Consider the following 18,121-nt stretch of genomic DNA (forward strand, 5'->3'; position numbering starts at 1 on the left):
AATTGTAGAGAAGAGGTTGCGTGGGTTGGAGGCTTGAGAGGAAATGACTGCGGAGAAATAATTTTGCTTGGTGACAGTGAGCTCCATGGTAAAGCTTTGTAGCTGGGCTTTGTAGTCCATGAAGTCAGCGTTGGGGTGAGATTTTCTCCACTTGCACTCAGCTGCGTGAATAGTGTGTTTGGTGTGATTGTTGTGCCAGGGTCGGGGGTAGTGGAAGGTGGCAGGGGCAACATTATACAGAGCCAAGGAAAGAGAGTGGTAACATGGGGAGGTGGTTTTTGTAGTACATTTGGTAGTAGTGATATTTGTTGAAAATTGGCCTTTCTAACTCCAGAAGCACAAGTTAAGGTGGAGTGCAAGTAACACTGGAAATGCTTTTTTTCCCAAGTAAGCAGCCTATTGTGATAAAGTATTATTTTAAAATGAGAATCAAATGTGTAATTCATTATTTCTCATCTTACAGAAGGCAGACAGGTAGTAGCACAGCTCCTCTGAAAATGTACACCTTGATGGGAGGCGGTCTGCTCTGCGCAGTCTCTGGATTGGTTCTGCTCATAGTTGCCACAGCGACTGATTTTTGGATGCAGTATCGATACTCAGGTAGTCTGAGTAACCAGGGTCTATGGAGGTTTTGTGTGGCAGGAAAATGCCATGCTCATACCATTACTGTTGGTAAGTACCACAAGTCTGATGTATATTTACAGTATGCTTTAATGGCATGAAAGTTTGTCTTCTATTGTATAAACTTTCACATTCAGATTCACTGCTGCCCGAATAACCTATTTCCTGCAAAGACTAGCTAAGGACTTATCTGTCTGCATGTGGCCACCCTTTGCGTCTGTGTTAGGACTGCAGCTAGCATCAGCATTAAAGGATCGATGCACTCTTTCCTTTCCTTCCTAAGTAGTTTTGTCATGGTAAGTCTGCTCCAGTAAGATCTTCCCTGTCTCCCCACCTTTACAATACCCTGCAAATACTATTCACTTTATAGTACGCCCATACACAGCCCCAATCTGTCCAGCAAACAGCATGGTTACAAACTATGGTCAGATTGCTGATGGAGAGCTACAAAAGAAAAGTGCATTAAAAATAAACCTTTCATTTATATGTGCAAGACTTGAGGTCATGAAATAGAAAAGTTGATTAGGCTCTTTTCATACACTAATTCTCCATTTTTCTGCATTCAGCATTCTGGGATGCCACGCGTGCGTTCATGCTGCTATCTATCCTGTCCAGTTTTGCTGGAATCATCCTGGGCCTCACCGCTTTCTCCAGCGGGGCCAAGTCTGCTAGAACCCGTTCTGCAGGAGTCACATTGCTGGTTGCAGGTAAGTTCTAAGTCGGGAGACTTACCTATAGAGTTAATGTATATAAGTGTTTGCATGAACAGAATTGTATGTGAGAATCTGTGCTATTATATTGAAATATACATACATTTAGAAAACCTGCTTTTGAAAAAAAATAAATATATTTATATTTTATCAAACTGTATTTAGAACATACATAGACATAGCAGCTGTTCCGGCATGGTTTGTATGGTTGTATGATCTACCTTGATGACAGGTATCCACAAGATGTCAGCACACTGGAGGGAGAGAATATGCAGGTTATGTTAGTCACAATAACATGTGGTTACATACATGCTAAAACTTCATACAATATTGTATACCCATTCCATTAGACCAAAATATTGGTTTTAAGTCAGGCACAAAAAATTTACCTATTGGAAGGACACTCTGAACCCCTTTTATTCAGCATAGTCAGCTCATTCTAGGAAATGGATGCCAAGCATTTACAGTACCTGGAAAATTATGGTTGGATGTGGAGAATTTGATATACTGGAGGAAGAAGTCAGGGGCAGTACAAATCTCATTGGTGGGTTTCAGCAGCAGACACTGCAAAAGGTTGGATATTATTAATATTACACAGTATTTATACAGCGCCATCATATTACACAGCGTCATGTCACAATCTTTTAGATATGAACTTGTGAAGCTTTCTTAGAGGTATTAAGCCTTTGCAATAGCCTCCCAGAGTGGGGAAATGTGAAAAGATACAGACCTGAAAGAAAGGTGGAAATCTGATAATTCTATGCTCACTATGAAGCCAGCCAATATTGGCAATAAGAATAGCAATACTAATCTATTACCCATTTCCATAGAACCCCACAAGTCTCTCACAATGTTTGAAAAATAACTTTTCTTTTTATATTGTAGCCACTGAAAAGACTGTCAATGCAATTACACTGCTTGGTGACATCTGCTTGGACATCTAGTTTAGGACATTTTTGATACCCTGGAATGACCCGGTTAGGATTTAGGGCAGTGTATTGTAAGGGAAAGGTAGAAAGTGAAGATCTCCTTGGATGAAGCAGCTATAACAGACTTTCTGCAAATAATAATATAACCTTTATAAGGAATTAACCTGAAAAATGGCAAAGAGCCATGACAATACGTTTATTTGTATACTTTCCTTGAAGTTTGACCAGCACAGAAAATCCTACAGCACAGTTGTCACGGCTAATGAAATACAGCGCACATTGTATACATCTTATACAAAATACTCATTTATAAAGCAGAAGCATGACGCTGCATTAAGATTTATACCCATGTAACTTCAGATTCTAATGACTGTTTATAAATGAAAGCACAGTACTCCTAAACTAATTAAGCCCACAGAGATGTTATGTACAGTCCTCAGTCTATACCCTTCTGAATTTAGAGGTGCAATGTTCATCTTAAATAGCTACAAATGGAGCAGATTCTAGTTTATCCTTATGCTTAGCCCCAAACCACATCCTAATGTAAGAATACAATCACTGTAGCAATGTATTTGGAAATGTCATCGCTGCAGATATATATTTGGCTTGGAGCATGAAAGCAATGTGTGTAAGTACAAAATCCACTCAGAATCTTAGGGTAGTGATAACTGCAAGCTTTGCCTAAAAGAATCAGTCCCATAGGGACCATGAAAGCAGTGTACATACCAATCAATCAAAAGGTCCGGTGGCCAGTAATTGCTAAGTAGGTAGTACATATTATTAAACAGGATTTCTATATAATATGTGAGCAGCAAAGCACAACTAGAACCAGTCACACAAACAGTTCTGTAGCAAGTCCATGGGAGGAGGTAACTACTGAATGGTGTGATATAGCATCTAGACCCCAATTCTAGGTCAGTACTGGAGGGACCTCACAGGGGAAACTTCAAAGTACATTTTTTCATGGACTTTCTAAATTCATTTTATCCAATAATATAGAACATTTCACATTGCATCAATATTCTATCCCATACTGGCAACAACAATGTAAAGTGAAATGTCATAGAATAGGAGTTTATTGAAAGTTATAAAGCTGCATAATAATTAAGCAAAGATTAGGAATCATGATGGCTTGCTGTATCTAGGAGGGGTATTTACTGAATAACCCCTTTGTGGTCACAGCATATCTTCATTTATTTAAGGGTTGAAGGAATATAGATTGCTCACTTAATGGAGTAAAATAATCCTTGGAAGGTGATAATTCACAGTGGAAGATTGAAAGTTTAACATGATATTTGTTTTGCAGCTCTGCCCTCTATATTATACATGTTCACATTGGAAAGCTGTTACATTTAAAGCATAAGTATTATATTGCATCGTATCTGTCCTTTGTGATGTGATGACTGGGAATGTGTTCAGTGTCAGATGGACTATTAGACATAGATGGACTTCACATAAGTGGAAACCAAATTAAAGCTGAACTCCAGTGAATGATTGTAGGCAGTTACACTGTCATATCCTCTGCTTGAATTATTCAGCTCAGCTGATTGAAATTCTCATATATATATATAAACCTCCCTCTAAATTTTACATTAAGGTTCTAGGAACATTACTGACTACCCTTCAATTAGTATTCTGTACTCTGACCACCATGGCATGCTCAATAATTTTTTTTGTTGCCACCTCATTTGTTGCTGATGCCCAAGTGGTCCTAATGTACATACTTTGTGTCACACTTACCTGTTCCTGCGGGCAGTTCTGACGCTGGGCGTGCCTCTGTTTCCAGGCTTTATCAATTCCGCCCACTCCACTGGCCAATCAGAAAATAGCCTCCGGACCAGCCCTGGCTCACACTCAGTGTTCGTGCAACGTGTCTTCATTGGCCCCTAGTTCTATGAGCTAGTTCCTGTCCACCTGTGGCCTTATCCAGTGTTTCCTGTGTCCAGCTCCTGCGCTAACCCCTCGTTGTCCAGTCTGTTTGGTTCCCAGCCAACTTCCCTGTGCTGTACCTGTCTGCCTGTGGATCTCCCTGACTCACCTGTGCCTCCTGTTGCTTCCAGTGTCTGTGTTCCCTGTGCCCGCAGTGGCCCCTGTGTCACTGGTGTCTGTCTCCTGGATCCCTTGCTATTGACCCCTGGCGTGTGACCTGACCTCTCTTGCTTGCTGCCTGCCTCGGCCCCGGTCTTCCTCGTCTTTCCGTCTGCTTTGTAATTTATTACCATGTTTTGCCCACCCTGGTGAGCCCAAGGACCGCCACCTGTCAGTAACCACCGCGCAACATCCTCACCATCAGAAGCTCTGGAGAAAATCTGGTTACTGCTTAGACTCTGCACCTTGGCCCTTCTCAGGGCTCACACCCCCTCCGTGCAAGCCGTAGCGCCCCCTAGTGGTCCTGTCTCTACGAGCGTGACACTATGCAATGCTACAAAAAGTGACACATTCACCTTCCAAGGTCTGGTACATGTGGGGTCCAGGATAACTCTTTCCTATAGAGCCAAAACAAACACAATTAATCAAGATACAGATATACTATGTGTTCTATATGGGTTAATATACTGTAAATATATTCTATATACGGCAAAATACAGTACATGTTGTCCCCTAGTCACTACATACAGTACATTACTGTGTATATATTGTACATATTCACTCTGGTCCATATACATAGTATTGCACTATTAGATTTCAAAATAAACTCCCCTACAATTAGGGAACATTGTTATTATCCTTCCCCTATTTTTCCTTTCCTGGCAACTCCTTCTGACAGAGCACATGTGGGTCAGCTCCACCCCCTTTTGAGCCCCCAGGACCACCTTTGTCCCATAAAAATTCCCCACCTCTTTACCTGCCGGTTCAGTCTCAAGCCTTGGCACAGGACAAGAGAGGGTGGCCAACTGCGCTGTCAGGAGTTGCCAGGAAAAGAAAATTTCGGTAAGTATGATAACAATTTTCCAGATTCCTGGCACTCCTCCTGACAGCGCACACACGGAATGTAGATAGCAACAATTAATTGAGGGAGGGAAAAATAAATTCTGGGAGTAATTTTGCTGCAAAATAACAAATTTATTTCAGGGCTGCCCATAATACAGAGACTCCAAATGTAGAATCTGTGTCTGAGCGTACATTCAATCTATAAAGTTTGATGAACGTATTGGGCGTCTTCCAACTGGCTGCTTTACAAGTTGCCCATGAAGTTGAGATGCCCCTCGTTCAGCGGAGGTAGTTACCCCATAAGGGAATAGGCATACCAAAAGGAGATGATTCTCGCAGGGGCAGCTTGTCCCCTCTTTGATCAACTAGGAAACACAAACATGCCATTCATTTTCCTAAAGTCTTGTGTTCCTTGTACATATGTGGAAATGATTTGGACCATGTCCAGTTTGCCGGAATCATCCTCTTTTCACCCTCCTCATTATCTGGTAAATTCATTAGGCTAAAACTACTTCTCAATTTAAGTGGAAGGCTGAGGACACCTTTGGTAGGAATATACTCTTTCTGCCAAAACAGAACAATAAGAGATAATTAAAAGAGATGGTAGTTCTGACACTCCAATACCTGAGCTGAGGTAGGTTCTGTTAGAGAAAAACTTTCTTTCTGTGACATCTGAAAGAATCTTTTCCATACTCTAAAATAGGTCTTATTAGTTGTTGACTTCCTCGCTTTCAAGAGTGTTTCTGCTACTTTCTCAATAGAGAAAGTTTCTTTACTTTTCTATAGAAAAAGCATTCAGCCTCCAATCTAGGGGTTGAGCTTTGGTCCAAGTCCCCTGAATTAACAAATCTCTCTGGTCCAGAAGAGGCCAAGGAGAGGACCTCAGCATCTGAGTCACTAAGGAGAACCAAGGCCTCTTCGGCCCATATAGTAAAATCACTATCGCCCAAGTTGCTTCTTCCTTTAACTTCAGGAGAACCTTCATAATCAGTGGTGGAATATATAAAGGAGAAGGAAGTTCCACTTGATGGGGAATGTATCTTGAGCCCAAGCCTGCCTGCAATCGAACCTCGTACAGAATCTCGGAAGTTGTGCGTTGTTGGGTAATGCCATCAAGTCGATCACTGGAGTTCCCCTTTGCCGAAAGATTAGCTATAGGTACTTGGGACTTATGGACCATCCTTTGGGATCTGGAGATGAGCTGCTTAATGTATCCGCTAATTGATTCTGCCTCCCCGGAAGGTATGCTGATGAAAACTTTTGATGCTATCTGAAGTAGTCGTTGAAATGTAAGCCACTGCAGTCTTGTTGTCTGTCATGATTTTCACTTTCTTGTAACACAGATAACTGGAGAATGTTCTCAGCACGTGCCAAGCTGCTTCGAGTTCCGGCACATTGGATTTGATTGTTGAAGGAGCCAACCATTGCCCCTGGGCCATGTGTCCGTTTTAATGTGCTCCCCAACCTGCTATACTTGTATCTGTTGTTACAATCGTCCAATTCTCCTTCACCAAGGATACACCTCATGACAGATTCTGTGCCGATTCCCACCATAACAGTTCTTTCCGAACTGAAAATGGAAGGACAATGTCTTGTTTCATGTATATATATAATTATATATTTATTTTATGAATATTTCTTTGTATTGGACTCAATACAGCTATTTTGTATTGAATCCAATGCAAAGTGAATTTGAATTTTCCCCCGCTAAATCCCAGCCGCACCAACGTCACACAAAACCCTGCTGATCTCTGCAGTTAGCAGCTAGAGATCAGAAAAGCAGGAAGTGTTCCCAGGACCTGTGGGGATGAGCAGGGCGCTCGGGACAGCGACAGAGCAAGGTAATTGTGTTTTTTTTTGGGTTAAAGTAACCCTGAGTGTGACTCGGAATTACCGCTTTTTGCAAATAAAATCCACCCTGAGTCACACTCCGGATTACCGCTGGAGAGGTTAAATCCAGAACTGGACAAAAATCTCCCAAAGCTTTTTGTACCAAAACGTAGAATCCCTTCACTCATTCCTATACCGGGACGGGTATCACTGCCTGAGATCTTGGCAGTTCTTGGACGTACGAAAAAATAACTTTCTTTTTTGAATGTTCCTTCGGAAGAGGCATTTTTCTGAAACGTGATTTTGGGGGCCCCTTTGGGTATCCTTTGAATACTACTGATACTACCCAAGTGTCTGTGATTTTGTGTTTCCACACTCCTGCAAACCTAAAAAGTCAGGCACCGACCTCCAGAACCCGGGTAGAGCCACCTTCAGAATTGTTTGCTTGATGTCTTGGTTGTCTGTGACATTCCACCACTGGCTGGCCTATGAATACACGTCTGAGTTCCCCTCCATTGTTGCCGAAAGGATTCTCGTGACCTAGTTCCCTTGTAGAGACGAAAATTCTCTCTGGGTACCCAGTTGGACCTCCCAAAAGGTTGATGTCTGTGCCTCTGGGGTAACAAACCTGATCTTTCTCCAGTCACCCCCTGGATACCTTCTTCCAGGGATTTCCCAAAGAGAACTTTCCCTTCAAAGGGGGTGGAACATACCGATTTCTTCGACACTGAGTCAGCCATCCTTTATGAAATCCTTCCATCTTCCTATCTATTGGATCTCTAAAAGTCACCGAATCGCTGCAACGGCCCGTCCACTGCTGGATTAACATCAAAGGCCTCTGTCTCTTTCACTAAGTGGATACAATATAGAGAATCTGTTCATTAAAGAACATTTCTGGTCAGGCTTTATTCACTCTTCTTTAAAGAGAAGAGTTACTCGAAAACCTCTCCCGCCATGCCAAGTATTGGCAACTCGTCTCGGTGGAACGTTACTGCGCAAGCGCTGATTTCCACGCATGCGCAGACCTCGAGAAACCAGCAAGAACCCGAGAACCTGCTGCAAACAGTGGTGAATTTTTATGGGAGAAAGGAGGTCCTGGGGGGTCAAAAGGGAGCAGAGCTGACTCATGTGTGCGCTGTCAGGAGGAGTGCCAGGAAAAATTGTTGTGGGTACTGTACCAGTATGAAAATTGGAGGTTGTTTGTGCCCTAGATCTTCTTTCTTCTTAATCCCATTGCCTCCTCCTAGTACTTTACCACTAATGCTATGGTTTGCGCAGCAGTTCTAAATAATTCCAAAAGTACAATTCCCAGCAGAAGAGAAAGAATAGATGTGCAACATACAAAGCAATGTCAGAAATGAAGATCAGGAAGGGCTGAAGTGTGTTTCCAATCTGGACGAATTTTTGCTGCAAAATAAAAACCTATGCCACTGAAAATGATATTGGCCTTTGTACTGCATTTCACAAAGCCACTTCCACACAGGATTTAGCCCTCCAGAGGAGTGTTCCTTGAGCAATGAGCAGTTTGTACCTCTTGGGTCAGTATAGGTGACAACCAATATCCTTTTGGCTATCTGTACAGGAGGACATTCTTCCCACTGACCAGCAATGTAAGAGGAATTCTAACTAGTGACCACCACACTAATGTACTGTGATCTGTGGATATAAGAATTATACACCCTGAAGACCTGAAAGTTATTTCAAGGGTTCTCCCATGTTAAAAAGGTTTAGAAACACTGATTTAGCCAATCAGCACACATCCTATTAATGAAAAAGTTATGTATGTAAATGAGATTTGACCCTTAGTGTTTCCTCTGCAGGGTTCTTCGCTCTCCTGGCCTTGTCCGTATACACAGGTGTGACAGTGAATTTCTTTGGGAAGCGCTATGCTGATTGGAGATTTTCCTGGTCGTATATTCTGGGCTGGATTGGAATTATTCTTACAGTGTCAGCAGGTATGAAAACTGGGAAATATTCTTCCATTTTGTCCCATGTGGTGGTTTTATAACATCAAAGAACTTTGTCTGAATTCTCTTACATGCCCGTCACACTGTCCTATTGTTCACCTCCAGTGATGAGAAAATCTGGGAGATGTTTCCTTTTGAATGCATTTTGTGGGAAAATACAGAGGGGAACACATTTCTTATCTTTTTGTTTTCTGTTTCCAGGAATCTTTCATATCTGTGCATATGCGAGAAGCAGCCCCCAAGATGTGGGCAATGCGTCTAGTGGATGAGACCCTTTCCCTTTGTGTACCTATTGTTACCTGTTATATGTGGCCCAGCCCCTGTGGGTAGTAACATGGCACGCTCAGCCTGTCATGCATATCAGCAGAGGATCATGCTACTTCCCCTGCTGTCTGGTAATTCACTGTTTTTCTATTTCGTATTTTAAAAAACTGGATTTTATGAATACAACGCTTTTATACCGCTGTATGGACTGGCTGTGTATAGCCTGAATCTTCTCATTGGACTGCAGTAGGAATATTGCTATTATCTAGAAAATATCTAAATGTCAATAAAATATACCAGCCAAATGCCTTTCTGATACATTTTTATGTTACAATTCATGTCTGGAATTAAATCGCTGTAAGCATGGGTTTAAAAAAAATATTGATTTTTAGCACCTTCCCCACCACACAGCTGGTGATGCATCAGGAGCCAAACATTTGACTTTGTTTGTTAGTCTGTAGACCCTCAATGGCCAAGTATCTCCCTGAAAATGACAGATAAGTTGCCCATCCAGTGTGGGCTATTACTATGAACTGTCTACCCCTTTTCTTGTAAAATAGAAGGATGAACAGACAGGTCCTCTTACTGGAATTGGGGCATCCATTATTGGTTTGGCCAGACTATCATCCCACCTGGATAAAAATAAAACCTCAAGCCTTTTGGGGTGTAGTTAAAAAGTAGTGAATCTGATCATAGTGAATCAATCACTGGCATGGAAGAGCTTCACCAGAGAATGTTGGGGGAATATCAGTTTGGCTGTTTTATATTTAGACTTCCTATTGTATCGTCTAGTTTATAGCGAACCCTTAGGAAAAATAAAGATACCAGAAAATGACAAAAAATCCAGCCTGGTCTGATTAATCATAACTGAGGACAGACAAGCAGTTAGTCACCCCAGAAAACCCCGCTCACTATTTACACTTCAGACAGCAACATGTGTCATGTCCTGAGAACTCCACCCGCCTGAGCTCCAGGCCGACACCCTGCAAACTCCGCAGGAACAAAACCGAAGCCATGTTGTAGCAAATTCCTAAATTTATCTTACAATCCATTGTGAAAGATCTGGGTCAAGATTTATTCTGCTGCTTGTAGATTTATTAACTAATGTATACAACCCTAAACCTGCAAAAAGCAAAAACTGACTACACAGAAACTTCCTAATTGGAACTAACCCCATTGTGTCACCTTCTCCTAAAGAAGAACTCCACCCCGATAATCTGTATGTAAAAGGTCACGCTGTAGCCTTTTAATGGGATATGGTTCATCCAGATTGATGTGTAGTGTGAAACACTTTCTGTTTCATTCCACAGAAATTCTTTAATTAAATCAGAGGTCCCCTTTATACTTCACCAAGCCAACAATCATTTGTGTGTGAAGCCAAAAAGCAAATAATAGTTGTTAAGTCACCTGAACCCTGGAAGATGATCCTCTATTCTTCACTTATTTGTTTTCATTTCACATCAATAGAAAGTCATGAAACTCATTGAGCATGTTTGTGTCCCGCTGAGTGCAGTGAGAGCTGCTTTGTCTAGCACACAATATCTCTGCTAGTAAAGCATTGTGTGTATTAAATGTTGTCATGTCTGGCTGCATCTGAAACCTCGCCAGCATTCCTACAAATGACTTCAGGCCCAATCCTTTAATCTGTTTAGGGCCAATCCAACCTAACAGCCTATATTATACAGAGGACAAACCCTACAACATATAGAGGAGTGTCCCCGGATATGGGGGTGATACTCATATTATCCTGTGTCCCCGGATATTGGTGTAATAGGTTCATTATTGGTATTCTGGGGTGACATGTTCTGTGGGTGCTAGTAAAGTCGTTTTCCACAAGTGTTGGTACATTTGTCATACTTGTCCCTCCCTTCCACTCCTCGGGCTGTGTTGGAGGAACTGGTCGGTCTGGTTCCTTAATCCAGGTAGTTACAGACAGACAGAAAGCACAGTGACACAGTCCTCGCCCTGCACTCACATCAGATACTGCACCATGTCCTCAGGACGCTGGCATTGCCCACTGTGGCCCTTTAAGATCTTGCACCAAGTTGGGGTTCTGATTCTCCTCTTCTGCTGTACAGGTAGGACAATGATGGCAGATCTGTGTTCAGAGTTCTGTAGATGGGATTACCACCAGTTTGTGTGCTGGGAGTACCCACTGTACATTGCAGGAAGTGCTGTTGTGATAGGTTTCCCTATAGACACATCAGGGGGTATCTGTTCAATATGGAGGTCTTAGGGTGCCTCTCTTTTAGAAAGATCCGGGAATATCTCTCCTTTATGGAGGTCTCTACAATGGAATCTGTGGTCCCATTCTGGAATTATTGGGCGCTGATGGCAAGGAAGTTCTGGGGTCACCACAAACTCCACACATATGATATGGGGGGCTGGGAGGGGTAAGTTAAGAGGGTGATCAGCACACTCACCATATAAACAGACAATAGCAAAATCCTCAGTCCGGGCTTGACTTAGTAAATAGGTGTAATCATCACTAGAACACAGCCAAACCTGCTAATACAGAAAGGGGGAAGGGCAGGGCAAACACTATATAGAACTTTATTAAAGGGAAATTATCCTGAAAACACAGGAGCCTTTAATATTTTACATGCAATTGGGCTGTCATCTTCATCCCTGCTGCACCAATAGAGACCCACAACAAAGCATTTACATATTTATGTTCAGTATAGATAGGGTTCCTCTGACCCTGTTGGGCAATAGTAGGATTTTTCTGAGCCATTAGGGAAATTGTAAGGTTCTTTTGACCCAGTAGAGCAATGGTATGGATCTTCTGACCTTGTAGAGTAAGGGTAGGTTTCTTATGACCCAGTAGAGCAAGGGTAGGGTCCTTCTGTCCCAGTAGAGCAAGGGTAGGGTTCTTCTGACCCAGTAGAGGAAGGGTAGGGTTTTTCTGACCCAGTAGAGGAAGGGTGGGGTTTTTCTGACCCAGTAGAGGAAAGGTATGGTTTTTCTAACCCAGTAGGGCAAAGGTAGGGTTCTTCTAACCCAGTAGGGCAAGGGTAGGGTTCTTCTGACCCAGTAGAGGAATGGTAGGGTTCTTCTGACCCAGTAGAGGAAGGTATGGTTCTTCTAACATAGAAGGGCAAGGGTAGGGTTCTTCTAACCCCGTAGGGCAAGGGTATGGTTTCTCTAACCCAGTAGGGCAAGGGTATGGTTCTTCTAACCCAGTAGGGCAAGGGTAGGGTTCTTCTAACCCAGTAGGGCCAGAGTAGGGTTCTTCTGACCCAGTAGAGGAAGGGTAGGGTTCTTCTAACCCAGTAGGGCAAGGGTATGGTTTCTCTAACCCAGTAGGGCAAGGGTACAGTTCTTATAACCCAGTAGGGCAAGGGCAGGGTTTTTCTGACCCAGTAGAGTAAGGGTAGGGTTCTTCTGACCCAGTAGAGGAAGGGTAGGGTTCTTCTAACCCAGTAGGGCCAGGGTAGGGTTCTTCTGACCCAGTGGAGAAAGGGTAGGGTTCTTCTTACCCAGTAGAGGAAGAGTAGGGTTCTTCTAACCCAGTAGGGCCAGACTAGGGTTCTTCTGACCCAGTGGAGTAAGGGTAGGGTCCTTCTGACCCAGGATGTTTCACTGGGTAGAAGATCAGAATTTTCGTCAGGTTTACTTGCTATGTTCTTCTGCTGTCTTCCCTGCATGGTAGTGACTGATCGGGATGACAGCCATGGGAACGTACTTTGGTTGCTCCTCTGAAGTTCACTTTTCCTATACTGGTCCCATATAAAAGGGACGTCTGAGTGTTATTACAGCACTGTCTGCTCACCCTCCTATAATTCTCTGCTTTCATCTCCCCAAAACTTTGTGTGGATTCAGCTCCTGGGCTCCTGTACATTATACAATGTATCACTATCTGCAGGAAAACAAAGAGTTATTCTTGAGAAATGTCAATGAATTGGGGTGACACACATACAAAGCATTCTTGTGTTACCGTGATTCATAATTCTGGGGTGACATTACTACTAAAGTCTGTAGGACACATTTGGTGTCACAAAGTCTCTGATCACGCTGCACAGGTTTATAACATGCCAGATGTGGCTGCAATTCTTGTAAAAGGTTCCAGCCCTTATTTTACTCTGTAATTAAAGGTTTAGGAGCTGTGAGAGTCTGCTGAGTTTTGTCAGTATTGGGATGGGGCAGAAGGGTATCTCACAACTGCCCCTGATATCAATGTTAGTATAAATGATTGTGAGGTGGATTCTCAAACACCTATAAAGGAGGATTTGTTGTTGCCCAGGGCAACTACTCAAACAGATTTTGGGATCCTGAAGACCCCACCTCACCAGTTACTAGTGGGGTCCAGGCTCATACAGGTGTAATAGAGCTCTTCTTACCTGTTTACCTGTTAGAATTGAACCCAAGGATTGAGTCTCAGGCGGCTCCGTCCTATTCAGGTGTGATTGTGACATAGATCAGCAGCAGGGCTGGGTGGCATAATGTGCCCAGTATCACTTCCACTTGGCTGCGTATTCCGTCTCCCCGAGTATTTGGCTGAATTAAACAAACATGAGGCAATGGCATGTAGTGAAAGGCCTGAATAGAAAACATTCTAATCCCTCCAAACAGAACTTCCATTCCATTCCTGTTATTGACTCATCAAATATTCTACAATAGACAGGGAGGGTCAGATAAACTTGGCCTGCTCTGCTTCTATCACGTCTATCAGCTGGAATTATCACACTTTCTGCACTTTGCATAATGTTTTCTCTATATTTGCATTATTTATGGGGCACCGTGCAGAGTAATTATCAATACTGATGTTACCTGACTGTCAACCTGCATACGTTTATTCCATTTCCCCAAAGTGCCCATGTGGGGGGTCACAGACTAAACTTGTTACTTGCATTCTGTGGCTTGATTCTTCTTCTTTATTTTCTATATAGTTATATAATCTGTATTCTGATGAAAACACATTCATAACACTTTTACAATGTCAGGGTATTCCTAAAGAAGCAGATACATGGGATTTATGAGATAGAGGACAGTATGTGCTATGTGCTTCTAGAAAACCCAACAATCTTCTTTCAAGGCTTCTCATGGGCATCCAATGGAGTTTAGATAAAGATGAACAATCTGAAAACTGTCTACCATTGGAATGGGAACATAAAATGTTTTATTTTTGAGAATACTGGCTTCCTTGCTGTCCTTCTCCTGAGTTTGGTGATTGGACAGCCATGCTAAGTTTCCAGCTTACAATTGTTACCAAACCAACCAAACATACCTGCAGTGGTACCTATGTGAATATCCACTAATTCACATTGCCACAGAGAAATGAGTGATCTGTTCTTGTGTTTGTTGGAAGATGGAATGATAACATCATGGGAGTACAGTAAGACAGATGATGGCAGGATTAGAAGGTAAAGTGAAAGGGATTATGGAGACATATATGATAGGAGGATGACAAAATAATATGACAGAAAAATGAGAGAGTGCTAACATGGAATGACACTGGGAATGCTGGAGAATTGAAGGCTAAAGTAATGGGATAATGGGAATATTAGAAATGTGATGGAAAGAATTGGATGGTAAGAAGATGAGTGAGACATTGTGATGAGGAAATGAGAACACGAGGATAAATGGTGATGGGTATGGGATACCAACATGATGGGGGTTATTGTACTACCAATATTAGAGCAGAAATGTGGGATTTTGTGATGGGCTGACTGAATGCTTGGACATTCATTTATGGGAATATGATGATGAGAGATATGTATTTGGAGGAATAGAAGGCAGAATAAAGTGATTTAGAATGGAATCATGGGAGGACAGAACATGAAAAGAACAAATGTTAAACTATGTATTTAAGAAATATGTTCTTTTAGATAAATAAATGTTTGGTAATGCCAAAATAAAATCCCTATAAGCTATTTATGAGCATTTGTCTCTGTTGTATATCAAATTCTATTGTTGGGTTGTGGCATGATAAACTTTTACTGAAATCCATGGTAGCATTTATATTTTTTACGACTCTCAGCGACAAAGTCACTAGGAGAGGAAAATGAGATAATGAAATGGAATAAAACATTCCAGAATGATGATAAAGGTGAGGGAATAATGGAAAGGTTGCTGAATGATTTCAGGTGGAAGAATAATCATGTGTTTAGTGGGAATTTTATTGAGACAGTGGAATAATGATTGTAGGATGTTGGATCATGAAGAGATGATGGAATTGTGATGGAGGGAGGCTATAATGGTCATTTGGTGGTTAGAATGGTAAAATAATGACTAGTGATGTTCAGGGTTTATGAATTCTATGCATTATATGGATATACTGATAATATCTTTGGAGAATATTTTCACCTCTCTGGCTGCCACCCACATACTGAGCTTCATTCACTTCATGAGCGGACTCCACCTTCATTGCTCATCATTGTTTTGTTATTCAACACTCCAGTTTGGGGCCCGACCCAGCAACACCCTTTCCTATTGTTTGTTGTGTTTATAAACGACCAGTTACACTACCCTGCTGTATTGCTTAATAAACTGGGATAGTGGACTCTACTAATATTAAATGATACCGTTTACATGGAAGACATCTAATTAGCATAATATTCCATACAGACCACCAATTATCTATAATAACTCGAAGATATATATAGATTTATAAATAAAATATATCTGTATGCTTTATTTGTGTGCCATCAGTCCCTGTACACTGGTAGATTAGACTTACCTTGCCCCCCATAGATTGTAAACTATAATTGTAAAGAAAAAGCACTGCTGGGGGGGCCAATGGTCCAAATGAATGAGAACAATCCCACCATTATGAAAAGGCAATTCATGGCATAACAAGAAATAAGACCTTTTGTAATGTCCCCCCACCTGTCAGACAAGTTCCCATCCCTCCCTTGTCTTTTAGTAATTTATTATCACAGCTTTATTGCTGGTGTCTTCACCTTGCCAGCAATTCTATCATTGTACCTGGCATTGTTCCTTTAGATTTCTCAGCCACGGTTATCATCATTCTGCAAATAATATCACAAAGAATGTAATCAGTTTAAATGGCTAATTTTTACTTTTACATATATTGGTAATCTGGTGTCTTGTAGCCTTATGAAGTTGTAGTCCGGTGTAGTCTGATAGTTATTTTAGTTGTAGATTTCACCTGCCCTTCATCTCCCACAAAAATGAAAAGCACAACCCTTTTCACCGATATGTCTAAGTTAGTGGTCCAGTTACTAAATGTTATACTTTATATAAATAAACATATCTACACATAGTATATAGGGACATATAATAACTAAGTACCCACACAAAGACATACTGATAGCATGAACTACTGGAATCATTGGGCAGATAGGATGGCATGCATTATGTCAGTACGCAGTCAGTGAAGGTAATACATCACTCGGGGGTCTCTGGTCATGTACTCATACTGACATATGTCTTATTACCTTACAATATAGGATCCACACAAGCATTGGGGGTAAGAAGTGTGTGAGGAGCATGAAAGGTCACAATGCTGACTATAAACAATTCACTTTTACTACTCACTTGTCACAGTCATCTATAAGCAGATAAATCAGATGAAATTCACTTACATATTCCTTCATCAGCACGGAAATCATTGCCATTTTATATTATTGCCAAACATCAGCTGAAAGATGAAATCAGGATTACAGCGGGAGTGGCTGTAAAACAAATGGGCGAGGTATTTATTTGGGCTGTTTTCACTCTTATATTTTATAAAGTGCTTGACATTTCTAAGCCAGGTCCTAACCCTGATGAAATGTGCCGGCATATCAGATATCCTAATGGTCACTGTTGGTGGAAGTCATTGAAGACAACTCTGGAGCTGGGAGTATACGTACAGAATACACACATGTGGTGTGAACATTTATTTCTGGTGATGTTAATTTCCCATGTGCATTCAGCTTCATATATTGCAGTCCACTGAACATGTGTACCAAACACATATCTCTATTCATGCAGCCGTATTTCCTTTATTAGCTAAGCAAGTGTTTGTTGAGTGAATAAAACTGTGTATAAAATGTGTACAAAGATTGGCTCAACAAATGAATCATAGCTCTGCAATTTGTAGAGATGTGCACCTATTACAATGCTGATGGGTCACCTAGGTCTGGGGACATCTGTCCATTATGGTGCTGGGTGGTACAAAGTGAAAAGGCATCTTTGTGGTGAATGTTTTGAGATTGGCTACATTGTCCTCCATTTCTATTTTACTACAGAGCATTGTAGGGTAGAATGGTGACTACAGACAGGTGCAGTCTGATCTGATGCGTCAGGAAATCCGATAAAAGTCAGATATCACTCGTGTTTTGTCCATTTGCTTGATTGTAGCCAGGGGGAGATTTCCTTTCTCTTTTGTTCCTGGCGTTGTTGTCGTGTTGCACAGATGACATTCGTTATAACAGAGAAAACTCCATGTTGTCCATTCTATAGGCTCAGCAATGTCCCACATGTATATTTTATGTGTATCATATTCTCTGGAACAAGCAGACAAAGCAGCTTAGAAAGCAATATAAATAAAAAAACATTACAAATACTTTTTCTTGGAGTGGTATTCGGGAATAAAATATTCTCATGGTACCAGGTTCCTATATACAACTAGCAGATTTGCAATGAATTGGGTGACAATTTGGGTGAATCGGGTGACAACGACTTTTTAGGCTCTGTTCTGCTTTCATTGGTCTGCTAATAACTCTCCCAGCATCCAATGGTCACTCAGAAGCTATTGGTGGGTTACATAGTATGATCGGAGAAAATCAGATCTTTACACACACGTACACACAATGACATCTGCTAATTGTTGTGAGTTATTAAATCCATCTATGTATCATAAGATATGGGTGGCATGGAGGAAACTCTGCATCAAAGTCTACTCTCTTGTACCAATAGGTAT

General features: G+C 41.6%; 2 protein-coding genes across 2 annotated transcripts in view; both read left to right on the forward strand.

The window, feature by feature from the left end:
• The window catches only part of LOC140341939 (lens fiber membrane intrinsic protein-like), a 14,137-nt gene extending 4,576 nt beyond the window's left edge, over window positions 1-9,561 (forward strand). The window contains exons 2-5 of the mRNA XM_072427896.1: window positions 464-672; window positions 1,188-1,328; window positions 8,842-8,976; window positions 9,190-9,561. Coding sequence (XP_072283997.1) covers window positions 498-672; window positions 1,188-1,328; window positions 8,842-8,976; window positions 9,190-9,257 — 519 coding nt within the window. The 5' untranslated portion in view covers window positions 464-497 and the 3' untranslated portion in view covers window positions 9,258-9,561. The remainder of the gene's footprint in view (window positions 1-463; window positions 673-1,187; window positions 1,329-8,841; window positions 8,977-9,189) is intronic.
• Window positions 9,562-11,242: 1,681 nt separating this feature from the next.
• Window positions 11,243-18,121, forward strand: part of NECTIN4 (nectin cell adhesion molecule 4) — a 29,043-nt gene continuing 22,164 nt past the window's right edge. Inside the window, exon 1 of the mRNA XM_072427897.1 lies at window positions 11,243-11,330. Within this exon, the coding sequence (XP_072283998.1) occupies window positions 11,243-11,330 (88 nt within the window). The remainder of the gene's footprint in view (window positions 11,331-18,121) is intronic.

Source organism: Pyxicephalus adspersus, chromosome 12 (genome assembly GCF_032062135.1).
Source record: "Pyxicephalus adspersus chromosome 12, UCB_Pads_2.0, whole genome shotgun sequence".
Classification (NCBI taxonomy): Eukaryota; Metazoa; Chordata; class Amphibia; order Anura; family Pyxicephalidae; genus Pyxicephalus; species Pyxicephalus adspersus.